This window comes from Malaclemys terrapin, chromosome 4, assembly GCF_027887155.1.
Source record: "Malaclemys terrapin pileata isolate rMalTer1 chromosome 4, rMalTer1.hap1, whole genome shotgun sequence".
Taxonomy (NCBI): domain Eukaryota; kingdom Metazoa; phylum Chordata; order Testudines; family Emydidae; genus Malaclemys; species Malaclemys terrapin.
Window position 1 is genome coordinate 50,353,698 of NC_071508.1, and position 14,698 is coordinate 50,368,395.

The 14,698-nt window shown below is 38.6% G+C and overlaps 1 protein-coding gene across 9 annotated transcripts in view; it reads left to right on the forward strand.

Annotated features, from left to right (window-relative positions):
- ABCC8 (ATP binding cassette subfamily C member 8) overlaps positions 1-14,698 on the forward strand; it is a 139,717-nt gene that overhangs the window by 42,246 nt on the left and 82,773 nt on the right. For all 9 annotated transcript variants that reach the window (XM_054027476.1, XM_054027477.1, XM_054027478.1 and 6 more), the window contains 2 exons: positions 4,570-4,704; positions 6,291-6,453. In XM_054027476.1, coding sequence (XP_053883451.1) covers positions 4,570-4,704; positions 6,291-6,453 — 298 coding nt within the window. The remainder of the gene's footprint in view (positions 1-4,569; positions 4,705-6,290; positions 6,454-14,698) is intronic.

The window sequence follows — 14,698 nt, forward strand, 5'->3', positions numbered from 1 at the left end:
TGATAATGTAATCATCCATTGGGCATTGAGGGAATAAGGCTACTGAATCAGACAAAAACATTTAGTATAGATGATACCACAGTAGTCAAGTGGTTAAGGCACTGGCCTAGAAGTCAATAAATCTGAGTTCTGCTCCTGGTGCTGCTGCTGTAACCTTTGGCAAGCCACTTAACTTTTCTGTTCCTGTGTGTCTGCGTCCGTAAAATCAGAATAATGATTCTCATGCCCTCTTTTGTAAAGCACTTGGAGATCCAAACATTATTATTCAGCTTCCCTGGAATTTTAATTTGCAATAAAAGGCAGCTATTTTATGCTCCTGGCTTTATAGACTTTCATTTCGCAGGGAATTGGGAGGTACTAGCTTGCAATTCCAGTATTTTGAAAACTGCAGGAACAAAAATGTAAACAGTCAAACAATATAAGGTCTGCAGAGCTCAAGCAAAGCCTGTTCCTAAATTCATACCAAGATCTAAATGTGTGTAAAATTTAATGAAAATAAATCATTTACCACTTTTATTATTTATAAAATGTGTTTTAAAAGAAAAGTGCAAAAATTGTCTTACATTTTAGTGATGCAATAATTAATGCTCTATTTGTGGAAAAAATGTATGTTTCACTTTAGAATTATTGCCATAAATGGGAGTTTCATGTGCAGATTAAAGGCATAGTAAAGACCCCAACACAATAGTGCTTGTCATTGCCAGGGCAATACACTGGATTCCCACATCAAATCTTTTTTCTTAACTTGGTTTGTCACTTGCATAACTCTCAAATCAGACTGAAGTAGCTATAGCCAAGTTTGTCAGTCAGAAGAACAGAGGGACTTATTGATAGGCTAGATTTTGTTAAAAAAATGTTATTTCTAGAGCTGGTTAGGAATTTACTGATTAGACATTGTTTCATCAGAAAATGCAGATTCATTAAATAGGTTTCTCAGGTCCAGGATGGAATTTTTGGTGTGAATGAGTCTAGAATAGCTATTGGCCAGAATAGCTAGTAGCCAGGAAGTTAGGGAACTGACCTGGGATACATTCTAGGGTGACTGCTCTGTTCCAGGTTGTGTGTGTGTGTGTGTGTGTGTGTGTGTGAGAGAGAGAGAGAGAGAGAGAGAGAGAAATCTGCTTCATCCCAATTGTGGACCAAAACCAAATGTTGAAACCTCAAAACTTTTCACATAATAGAATTATTGATTCCCAGCTATACCTAGCTTTTTCACAACAGTGTCTTTCAGCACATCCTCATCTGCCCCATTTATGATTATTGTTACCAGCGTCTGGACTACAGGAATAAATAATTGTGTGATGTTATTATACAGAAAAATGAATTGGTTCATCAAAAATGGGAGGGTTGAATCAAACAATTATCTGAGCAAGCAAAGTAACGTTATTCATTGAACCCATTTCCATCTAATGCTGTTCAGAAATTATATTTAACAGTCAGTGCTGGAAGTGAGGAAACGTCAAGTAACGTTACTTCATGTGCTACTGAACTGCATGTTAATAGAAGGCCATGTGGAGAGGAAGAAGTGATGTTTTCTGGATGAGGAGGCTTTATTTCTTCACTTGCAATCCAATTAATCATCCCCTCTTGAACTGCCTGGAGAATGCTCACACTTTTGAAATATCTAAAGTATTACCTTATGCTTTCCGTTGTCATTCTAATAATATTAGTGCTTGATTGAAGCTCTTCTAAGCCATGACATGAGCTGGAACACGAGGAATTCTGGATGATTCAGTGGCAAAACTCCCATTGACTCCAACAGAAGCTGCATCAGACCTAGGATGTCAAGTTAATGCATGAGAATTGAGAATAATGTTCATTGGTACAGAAGGGAGGCTGGCTGTGCAGAAAGCAGACTAAAATACAAGTAGTAAACAAATTACGAAGTAGCAGCTTTTTTTTTTTTTTTTTGTATTGCTTTCACTTTTAGGGCCAGATCTTCATCTGGTATAAATGGCTGCGGCTCCACTGGGCTCTTCATGCTCTAATTTCTGGTTTACACTTGAAAGTGACTGTCCCTTAGGCAGTGTGATTGATTTTTGTTTTACTAATACAGTTATTCCTGTACAAGCCCTAGTGTGAATGCACTTGCACCAGTATAAAGGTGCTTGCTATTGGTATAGCTTAATCTCCTTCTCAAATGGAAATAACTATAGCATAGTTATAGTTACTGATATAACTGCATCCACACAAGGGGGTATGTTCCACTTTAACTATACTTGTATTGTTAAAACAGTGCAACTTTCTAGGGTATAAAAGGCCTAAGATATGACTTATAACAATTATAAGTAAAATATTTTCACAAATAAATATGTTTTTTGAACTCATGCTAGTGCTTAAACCCTGAATTTCCCTGATATTGCAGGAATAAATGAGATCATTATTGGAGGGGGTGGAGGGCAGCGGGGAGAGAGAAAGACAGTGTGCGTGTGTGTACGCATGCCCATGTGCAAGCATGAATATTATTTCCAGCAAACCTTGTGAAGACAATTATAACTGAAAGTAACTATATTGAAGAGATGGTGACAGGCTGGTTGTTTGCTCTTAAAAGAAATCTGGATGTTAGGGCACTGTGTCCATTCGCTGTAAAGTTATCCTGCCACAAATATACACAGTGAATTGTACCCAGATAAAAAGGCACTTCTGAAGGAGCTTTGAGACACACAGAAGAATCTGTGTCTTTGATGAAAACATAAGGCCGGATTCTCAGTTACACTCTGGCCCTTTTACACTAGTCTGGCAGTGCAAAAGGGCTGTAATTTAGGTGTAAGTTACATTTACACCTACTTTAAGGCTCCTTTTACACTGCTAAGTCAGTGTCAAAGGTCCTCAATGTAACTGAGAATCAGACTCATTTTGTTGTGTTTTGTGTAGTATACAAGAATCCTTTAGCTTTTGAAAATATTATCTCCAATATCAATGAGGGTTCTAACTTTCCTATCAACCTAGCAAAAAATATATCTACATTAAAATGCATTGTTATCCTACAATGTTCTACAGCAAATCAGAATAATTCCCATATTGTTTTTGTAGCATGCTGAATGCACTGTGCTATAGAAATCAATGAATTCTGCATCATGTTTGTCAGACTCCACTCCAAGATGCCTTTGCCCCTCATCCATTCATTGCTTTTCCTAATAATACAGCACGAGCACTTAAATGGATGCTCAAAAGAGTCTTCTAATCAAAAATTGAACAAACCAAGCAATTATTTAAAACAAATTAATTTTTACTTTAGAGAGACTTAACCAACATTTTAGCCATTTTTATGAGTTTCATAACTTCTCCTTGATTAGAAGATTTGTGCATTTATATATTTTTTTCTAAAAGTGTACAGACTTTGAGCCCTATCTTTGTTCCAATTGAAATGAATGGAAGTTTTGCTATGGCTTTCAGTAGCTGCCTGATTCAAGCCCATTGAAGTCAATAGAAAGATTCCCTAGGAGCAGTATTAGGCCCTGTAAGGGCTTTTACCTTTCTGCCATAGATGTCCTTCTTTCTCTACGGAAAATCCCACATCCTTAAACCCCCGAGTCATTGAGAAGGATAATTTATATTTTTAATCAAACATACTTTACCTTTTAAAACCAGACACCAGGCAGATTTTTATTCATTTGTAACAGAATCAGTCATACTATTGAGTTTCTTGGTCATGGTAAATTGTCATAAATATCCCTGTCGTGTATGTATAATCCTAATGAATTAAATTAGACTTTTCCCATGCATCATGGACTGAAAGATTGAGTTCAAACTTGGAGCTGTAGGTTTCCCCTTAATTTAAAAAAAGGGGGGGAGAGACTTTAAATCTGCCAAAAATTGTGACAAAAATATGTGCAAGTGTAATAAAGTACACATCATGTCATCCAATCACCAAGGGGGGAAAAGGGCTGTAGTAACTGTCAACAGCACAGCGAGAAATACTAAATGAAAAGATTTTCAACTATTTTTATTGTTTGTTACCGTAGCACCTATGGTACTTTGTTGCAATACAAAGCACTGTAATATTCTGTATATGGTACTATCTGTAGCAGGGAATCCAGGAAGTACAGAAATGTACAGCAAGCTTTTCTAAACTTCTTGCAATCTGAGATTAAAAAAACACGGCCCACCAATGGAAGAAGATCCCTGTATGTTTATTTAGAATCACACTGGAACATCCATATTTTTCCACACCAAGCTGTGCTTTTTCTACCAGTAGTAAGTTAATGAGACTCGGAGCAGGGTAAATTGACCATAATTATGGGTTGGGTTTGGGTTTAGGTTTTTTGTGGTTTTTTTGTACTTTGGCTTGACCTCTACTCCTCCCATCTTTGTTCAGACCACATGCCTTCCTTGGAGATTGCATAGCTTTGGTGGATTTAAAACACTTTATGTGGTAGGTTAGTAATGCAGCATATCAAGCAAAACTTCTGGGGTTGTACATGAAACCCTGAGGCAGGCTTTGTCATAGTGAATTGCTGTTTTTCAGCATACAATCCAGGGGCATTTATGGCCTTCACTGTCTGCTTATTCTTTGCTGTGCGTATACAATGAGGTAATTCCTTGTCTTTTCACCCTTTCTTACATCAGATTATTGTAGGTGTGCTTCTGCTCTACTACCTGCTTGGAATCAGTGCCTTAATTGGAGCAGTAGTGATCATAGTTCTTGCACCTGTCCAGTACTTTGTGGCAACAAAACTCTCACAGGCCCAAAGAAGCACATTGGTAAGTATCTCTGGTATTTCTTCATTCATCTACATTAGAATTGCAAAGCTAAGCCTATGACATTGACCAAATACTGCCTATCAAAGATTTTGTAACATTCTAGTATGTCAAAGGCAGGATGCGAAAGTGATGAAAAGACAAGCAGCAAGGACACAATTTGTCTTAGAATTATTCTCTTAAACGGTTGTTGTTTTTCTCTTTACAGTAAGTAACTTGAGATTTGATCATTCTTCTCTTTTCCTGTCCTATAAATTAAAACAAAGTCAATGATCATTCTGTCCACTGAAATGCTATTGTACATAATAGAGCCAAATGCTCATCCCACACAAAGCCCAAAAAAATGAACCTAGTTGGGGGAGGGGGGCATAGGGAGAAGGACTCCTTCACTCTAGCTCAGAACAAGTCACAAAGCATAGGCGCAGGAATTAGTGGTGCGGGGGTTGCTGCAGAACCCCCGGGGTCCCGGCTGCCAGCCACGTACACCCGGGGTCCCAGCTGTCGGCCTCAGCTTGGTGGGGTGGACAGGGATAAGGGGGCTGGCTTTCAGCACCCCCACTATTAAAAATGTTCCAGTGCCACTGTCACAGAATATCGGTGCAAACACACCCGGCCGTTACTGTAGCCTCTGAAAAGTACTAGCAGCCATGCAACATGATACATGTTGGGGTTTGGTTAGTAAAACCCCATAGTTTGCATAGCCACTGGTCATCACTTAACCCTGCCTTGACTTGCACTTAAATTCTCCCCCACCCAATCACCTGCACTGCTGCAGCCCAAGTTGCCACAGATCAGTGCTTCACAGCACAAAGAATGTGGAGCCCTCCTCTGAAGCCTGTCCCTATACTCAGTAGAATCACTATTGCATTGCCTTTCCAGCCATGTGAGCCCATTTAGGGGGTCAGGGGACAAGATTTGCTCCCTGAGATCTACTTTGCCCTCAGTATGCACACGTAGCACTGAGTATTAATGGGAGTTATACATAAGTATCCCTACCTCCAAATACCTTCCATAGTATCAACTCCTCTAAAAATGTGTGTGGCCTTCATCCTCATATCTGAGCAATAATGGGTTGCCTTGGAAAAAAAGAAAAGAATTAAGAAACAACATATGTGTTCAATTTAGTACATCCTTACTAGCACATTATACAGTGGCAGTCTGTGTGGCTTTTAGTTACCATGTAAAATGTTTATTTCAGATTGTCAGCAGCTACTGAGATTTACTTTACGTGGGGATATTTCATTACACAGTGAACATTCAGCAAACATTCTTGGCACTAGAAATCATACCAACCCCTGGGTGTGTCTGAAAGACCATGTAGGGGTGAGATTTTCATTAGCTAGGTGATTTAGGAGCACCAGTCCCATTGAAAGTCAGTGGGACTTTGTGCTTCTTAGTCACCTAGACACTTTTGAAAATCACACCCCTAGAAAGGGAATGTTGAATGGACAGAGCCATTGAAAATATTATTGACTGATTACTCTATGCAACCTGCTGGGGACTGCAGGCAGTTTACACGGTGACACAGATCCTCATTCTAAGGTGCTCTAGTAATCCTCCTTAAATTAATTTACATGTAATTGTTGCAGGAATATTCCAATGAGAGACTGAAGAAAACAAATGAGATGCTTCGGGGCATTAAACTCCTTAAACTCTATGCCTGGGAACATATCTTTCACAGCAGTGTGGAGGAAACCCGGCAAAAGGAAATGACCAGCCTTAAAGCCTTTGCTCTCTATACCTCCATATCAAGTAAGCTGCTTCCTTATCACACTGATGAGCTTATGTACTGGTACATTATTACCTCCTAATGAGTTTACCATTTCTCAGCTGGCGTAGATCCTGCTGCTTTAGGGTCTGATCCCATACTCCTTATTGTGCAGGTAGATCTTCCCTTTGATTCAGTAGAGTTCGGTTTATGCATATGTGCCCTGAATAATTAGGCCCTTAATGAGCTAAATAAACCTAATAACTACAAAATGTGTCAATTCAAGTAATCCATGGAATTTTTTCTCTTTTACAAAATGTGAATGTGGAGGTCAGGGTGAAGGACAAATAGCAGCAGCTAGAGGAGGGCTCCCTGGGGGAGTTTAGTGCTGTGTAACCTTCCTCCTCTGACTCTCTGCCTGTGCACCCCAATCCAGTCTAGCATCACTTTCTGTTTTTCCAGTCTTAAGCCTCACTGGAATGGAGAGTGCCAGCTATGTGATGGTTTTGTGACGTGTGCAAATTAAACTAGCGTTTGTACATGGGTCTGCAGATTTGAAAAGTCATCACAATTCCTTGTACAGGCCCAGTAATCCAGGATTAGCTGAACTTCAAGCTACAAAACCTTGTGTGAGATAGCTGATTTAGGGCCTGTTGCTGCACTGTGATGCACTGGTGAAAAGGCCTGCTTGTATAGCACTTCCACTTTGAGAATTGGCTGGCTAGGGTAGCTGAGATTACTCAACAGAAGCAGTCTGTATTGCTGCCTGTGGAACAGTAATAGGATCATACTGGAGTTGGGAAGTGCCAAAGGCAAAGCAGAGATACTTGGTTTTATTCAGGACAACACAGTGACTTGCTGTGTATCATTTAGGGTTGTAAAAAGTTCCTGTAGATTCAGACCAGGAGTAACTGCCTAATTGATGCTTTAATTGGGCCTGTGACTTCATAGGGATTTTTCCTATGAACAATAGACAGCTAAAAAATGTAGAAAAGTGCTGCAAAGGGCCCTTATTGACTTATGGCTTTATTTCCAATGTGATGTCATAGTATGTTGTATCACGGTATCATGTATCAAGCAATCTACACCTCGGTAATACACCACAGTACCACGTAGCAAGCAATATACACCTCGGTACAGAACAAGGAGTAATGGTCTCAAGTTGCAGTGGGGGATATTTAGGTTGCATATTAGGAAAAACGTCTTCACTAGGAGGGTGGTGAAGCACTGGAATGGGTTACCTAGGGAGGTGGTGAAATCTCCTTCCTTAGAGGTTTTTAAGGTCAGACTTGACAAAGCCCTGGCTAGGATGATTTAGTTGGGGATTGGTCCTGCTTTGAGCAGGGGGTTGGACAAGATGACCTCCTGAGGTCCCTTCCAACCCTGATATTCTATGATTCTGTGGTAGTGAGGCTACAGAACAGAAAGATATCACAGGCTCCTTACCTAGATGGTTTCATTATGATTCTCAGCAGGATCCTAGCATTCTGGGGATGGGTGAAGCTGTGAGACCCTAAGCAATTTTCAGCATTCCAGGTTTTTTTTTATTCCCCCTTCAATCTTACTTCATCTCATAGCCTTCTGTAAAGCATTTACTCTCCCTCTGAGTTGAGCTGAACCAAGCCTATAATTGAAGATGTTGTAAAAAGTTCCTGTAACCTCAGGTCAGGAGTATCTGCACCTTTGCTGCTTTAACTTAGGCCAGGTTTACACTATAAACTTACATCAGTAGAACTATGTTGCTCAGGGGCATGAAAAATCCACCCCCAGAGTGATGCAGTTATAACAACCTAACCCCTGGTGTAGACAGCGCTATATTGACAGGAGAACTTCTCCCATCGACATAGTTATGGCCTCTCACAGAGGTGGATTAACTATGCCGATGAGAGAAGCTCTCCCATTAGCATTATAGCATCCTCCCTAAAGTGCTACATCAGTGCCGCTGCAGCTTTTTAAGTGTAGGCCTTCCCTTAGGCTATCAATAGAGTTACATTGATTTACGCTACCTGATGCTCTGACATACTATATGGGGATTATAAAGGCACAGAACTCATTATTTTTCTCAATATAGATATAAATAGAGTGACAGGCACAACTAACATCAGATCTGCTGTCTGGGGCTCATACATCATTTATAGCTACTCTTTATTTGTTGTTCACAACCATAAGTGAAAACTTGTCACCCTCATTGTCTCAAAGCAATAGTGTAAAAATACAAGTATGTGTCAATACAAATTAAGTCAAAAAATGATGCACCAGTAATAACTTATTAAGAATCAATAGTGACTCAAAACAGCACAGAAAAATAGCACTATTGTGATATGAACAAGGTGGAGATAAACTTGGAGACTCTTGGATATTGTCCTGGCAGTACAAAGTAATGGAAATTAATTTTGGTGACTCTTGCACACACCTGAATAGGTAAACATAATTCATTAGAATGGATGACTCTACCATTCCAGTCTGCCTGTCTGTCTATCAAAATTTCTAAGGTACCTATCTCTGTGATATATAAGCATTGTTATCTATATACCTGATATCACCATAATTCACCACAATAAAATATATATTGCACCTGAGAATGTGGGAATAATACATGATGATGTCATCCTCACTCTTTTTCTCTCTATATAAAGCTGTACATTGCCTGTGTAAGATTTTATTTTTAAAAGTAAAGGGAAAAGTGTGAGGGATATGTTGGAGATATTTTGTGTGTCATTGGGCAAGAGGAAGGATAGACATTTTTCAGGACAATGGGAGCAGAAGAAATTCGATATTTTCTAGAATTTGTTTTTAAATGTTCTGAACCTTGAGTCTTGAAAATGGTATCTTATTATCTGTAGTTAACTGCTTCCTCCTGTTCAGGTTAATGGTTGAGTATACCTCACCTTTGATGAGGGACAGATTTTCAGTGGATCACAATAAATGCATTTGCAACATTTATGGGTATATCAGTGTGGCCTTAAGAGAACCTTCATTTGAACACACAGATTGGTAGTTAAATGTCTCTGCCTCTTCACCCACATACACAAATGTAGTGTTTTGCATTTGCAGGGAACTGCAGTGGATGCTGCAGGCACTTTCTTGGAAATAGGCTCTTACCATCTATATGATAAATTGTCCCTGTCAGAATCAAACTAAGGAGGATGGCTTAGCAGCGATGCAAAGTATTTTCAGTGAAGAGCAAGTTTTTGACTTTTTTAACAATGAATTTATTACCAGGAGCACACCAGCCTCCTGTGAGTTTTCACACCATGCTGGTAAATGAGAGATTCACAAACATTGTATGTAGTACAGCTGTCTCCATGTCGGTCCCAAGAAAGCTTGTCTCTCTCACCAACAGAACTTGGTCCAATAAAATATATTACCACACCCACCTTGTCTCTCTAAGAATCACAAATATTCAGTTTTAGAAGATGCAGCATGTATTGTATATACAGAGGTACAGAGACAGAAATAAATGGTTTTCTCTTTCCTTTGATCTCTTGCTGGAAGCAAAATAATCCCAAGTTTTCTCACAAGGAAAAGCACAGTACCTGATCCCAGATCTAAGGTGTTGAGTTAATTTCCTTTTTTCTCAGTTCTGTTTCCCTTTGTCCAAGAACAATGCTTTTGACAGAATCCAACTCATCTGCAATACCTGAAATTGGAAATAAATTTCTTTTAAAAACACTTCAATATACCACATTTGCCTGATAATGGTAATGCATCCTTTTTTTTTTTTTTTTTTTTTTTTTTGTTTAAAATAGTTTCATTTAAAGGAATTAATTGGCCCCATTGAAATAACTGGCAAAACTCCCATGGACTTCCATGGAATCAGGATTTCACCTCCAGTCCTGACTACAACTACCATTTTCCCCCTACCCCAAGTGAATCAGTTGGATAGGTCATCGTTACGATCATACACTGGAGGAGAATATTGTCGGTGGGCAGTCTGCAGCAAAAGAGGGTCTATCCATGACCAAACTTTGCTGGGTTCTCTACTTAGACATGCACAAAAAACAAATCTATGTACTTCAAAACTCCCACAGGTAAATTTCAAATACAATGACTTAGTGGGTTTAAGAAACCAACAGCTCTAGGATGCAAATTTCTTAAAGGCCTTAGAAACACATTCCTTATCGAAGGTCCTGCATCAAATTTTCTCCATATTTCATACGTGTGACAACTGTGCAGCAGAAAGGTCATGGGGGACAGAGTTGAGATTGTTTTGAACTTCAGCACAAACATTTCATTTTTTAAAAATGTAAACTTAACTTGGAATTTTCCAGGCTTTTAAACATTTGTGGGTTGTTTTGTGGGGGGTGGGGGGAGGAATCATTTTCCTTTAAAAAAATTGCCTAATTATTGATCAATATTTACAATTTAATTCTAGCTTTAACCAAGTTTTTGCCTGAGAAATATAAATATATGCAATACTCATTAATGCAAACATTCTAAATAAGAATTAGGGCTACATTAACATGACAAATTCATTTTTTAAGCATATAGAACATGAAAAAATGGAGTATATTTTCAGGATTCATTAAAGATCTTTTTTAATGTTTGAAAACAGGAAGGATAGTCTACCAATGTCTAACGGCACATTAAATCCTTCTGGGAGTTCATGTCCAAAAAAGGACAGCCAAGGAGTCAGCCAAAACTGTTTGAGGGTCAAATGAGGACATTCCGCAGGAGAAGATAAAATAACTTGGGAATATTTTTACTGTCTGAACATTGACTAAGCCTGGTGAGAGGAAAAGACAGGCATGGATATAAATAAAAATTGAGGTTAACCTCTTTCTTTAGTATTACGAAACTACTGATATTTTCCTATGATAGATGCAGTGAGGTATATTATAATATGCTTAGGCTTGGAAGAAGTAGATTTTTATCAGTAAATGTCAGTAAACATCAACTTCACTGTACACACATGAACTGAAAAAAAAATATTTCCATCAATAATATTTGAAATTTACAGATAGGCAAAGTAAGAAAATACTGCTTGAGAACTTCTTAGAGTTTGATTTTAGGATATTTCCTTTGTATATTATGACAGGTGATGTTGGCAATTGAGGTTTTAACTGTTCTAGAACTTTAATGATAGCAGAAATTGAGATAAAAACGTTAAATAATTATTGTGTGACCTCTTTTAATTTCCTAAACTGTGAAAATTTAAATCAATAAAAACTGAAAAAATGCTTAGAACCCATAATTTTGAACTGTGAATATGTAAATCAATAATTAAAAAGAATGCTTAAAAATAAATATAGATGGCTATACCTCCATAAAAATCAAATTCTGCCAAGCCAAAATATAAGAACATAAGAATGCCCGTACTGGGTCAGACCAATGGTCCATCTAGCCCAGTATCCTGTCTCTGACAGTGGCCAGTGCCAGATGCTTCAGAGAGTATGAGCAGAACAGGGCAATTATCAAATGATCGATGCCCTGCCATCCAGTCCCGGCTTCTTGCAGTTGGAGGTTTAAGGATGCCTGGAACATGGGGTTGCCTCCCTGACCATCTTGGCTAATAGCCATTGATGGACCTTCCTCCATGAACTTATCTAATTCTTTTTTGAACCCATTTATACTTTTACCTTCACAACAGCCCGTGGTAATGAGTTGCACAGTTTGCCTGTGTGTGTGTGTGTGTGTGTGTGTGTGTGTGTGAAGAAGTACTTCTTTATGTTTGTTTTAAACCTACTGTTTTGTTTTAAAACTGCCTATTAATATCATCAGATGATTGTTAGTTCTAGTATTATGTGAAGGGTTAATAACACTTCCCTATTCACTTCCTCTATCTCATGCATGATTTCATAGACCTCTATCATATCCCCACTAAGGTGTGTCTCTTCTAAGCTGAACAGTCCCCGTCTTTTTAGTGGTTCCATACCCCAACTCATTTTTGTTGCCCTTCTCTGCACCTTTTCCAATTCTTATATATCTGTTTTGAGATGGGGTGACCAGAACTGCACACAGTATTCAAGGAGTGGGTGTATCATGGTTTTATATAGTAGCATTATGATATTTTCTGTTTTATTATTTATCTCTTTCCTAATAGTTTGTACCATTGTTACCTTTTTTTGAGTGCCACTGAACCCTGAGAGAATGTTTTCAGAGAACTATCCACAATGTCACCAAGATTTCTTTCTAATTTAGAAAGAAACAGCTAATTTAGACCCCATCATTTAGTACATTTAGTTAGGATTGTTTTTGCTAATGTGCATGACTTTGCACTTTTCAACATTGAATTTCATCTGCCATTTTGTGACGTAGTGACCCAGTTTAGTGAGATCCCTTTGTAGCTCTTTGCAGTGAGCTTAGGATTTAACTATCTTGCATAATTTTGTATCATCTGCACATTTTTCCATGCCACTGTTGACCCACTTTTCCAGATCATTTATGAATATGTTGAATATCACAGGTCCAAGCACAGATCCTTAGGAGAACCTGCTATTTACCTGTCTCTCTATTGTAAAAGCTAGCCATTTACTCTTACACTTTGTTTCCTATCTTTTAACCAGCTAGTGACCCATGAAAGGACCCTCCCTCTTACCCCATGACTGCTTAGTTTGGTTATGAGCTTTTAATGAGGGACCTTGTTAAAGGCTTTCTGAAAGTCCAAGTAGGCTATATCAACTGGATCACTCTTGTCCACATGTTTGTTGGCGTCCTCAAACAATTCTGATAAATTGGTGAGGTATAATGTCCCTTGACAAAAGCCGTGTTGATTCTTCCCCAACATATCATGTTTATTGGTGTGTCTGATTATATTGTTCTTTACTATAGTTTCAACCAATTTGTCTGGTACTGAAGTTATGCTTACCGGCCTGTAATTGCCAGAATCGCCTCTGGAGATTATTTTAAAATTGGCATTATATTAGCTACTCTTCTGTTATCTGGTACAGAGGCTCATTTAAGCAATAGGTTACATACCACAGTGAGTAGTTCTTCAATTTCATATTTGAGTTCCTTCAGAACTCTGGGGTGAACACCATGGGTCCTGGTGATTTAGTACTATTTTAATGTATCAGTTTGTTCTAAAACCTCCTCTATTGACACTTCAATCTGGGACAGTTCCTCAGATTTGTCACATAAAAAGAATAGCGTAGCTGTGGGGGGTCTCCATATCCCATATCCTCTGCAGCAAAGACCAATGTAAAGAGTCCTTGAGTGCTCCTTGATCATCCAATGGTCCCATTGACTGTTTGGCAGGCTTCTTGTTTCCGATGTAATTAGCTAGTTGCTCTTCAAATTCTTTTTTGGATTGCCTTATTATACTTGTCAGAGTTTATGCTCCTTTCTATTTTCCTCACTAGGATTTGACTTCCAGTTTTTAAACAATGCCTTTTTGCCTCTAACCACCTCTTTTACTCTATAGTTTAGCCATGGTGGCATTTTTTGGTCCTCTTACTGTGTGTGTGTGTGTGTGTGTGTGGGTTTTTTTTTAATTTGGAGTATACATTTAGTTTAAAAACATCTGTTATGATGTTTTTAACTAGTCTTCATGCAGTTTGCAAGCATTTCACCCTTGCGACTGTTCCTTTTAATTTCCGTTTAACTAGCTTCTTCATTTTTGTGTACTTCCCCTTTATGAAGCTGAATGCTACTGTAGTGGGTTTCTTTGGAACTTTTCCCCTACAAGGATGTTAATGATCACTATTACCAAGCAGGTCAGCTACATTCACCTCTTCGGCCAGATCCTGTGCTGCACTTAAGACTAAACCAGGTATTGCCTCTTTCCTTGTGGGTTCCAAGCTACTCCATGAAGCAGTCATTTAATGTATATAGAAATATTGTCTCAGCATCTCTTCCTAAGGTGATACATACCCGGTCAATCTGAGAATAGTTGAAATCCCCCATTATTTTTGCAGTTTCTGCCTTTGTAGCCTCTTTAATCTCCCCGACCATTTCCAAGTTACTGTCGCCATTCTCATCAGGTGGTCGGTAGTATATTCCTCTTACTATACTCTTATTATTCAAGCATGGAATTTCTATCCATGGTTCTATGGTACTTTGGTTCATTGAAGATTTTTACATCATTTGACTCTGTGATTTCTTTCACATATAGTGCCACTCTCCCACTGATGTGACCCACTCTGTCATTCCTGTATATTTAGTGTGACCAGACAGAAAATCTGAAAAATCGGGACAGGGGGTGGCAGGTAATAGGAGCTTATATAAGAAAAAGACCCCAAAATTGGGACATCTGGTCACCCTATATATATATATATATATATATATATATATACATACATACATACATATATTGTACCCTGTATCAGGGGGTAGCCGTGTTAGTCTGTA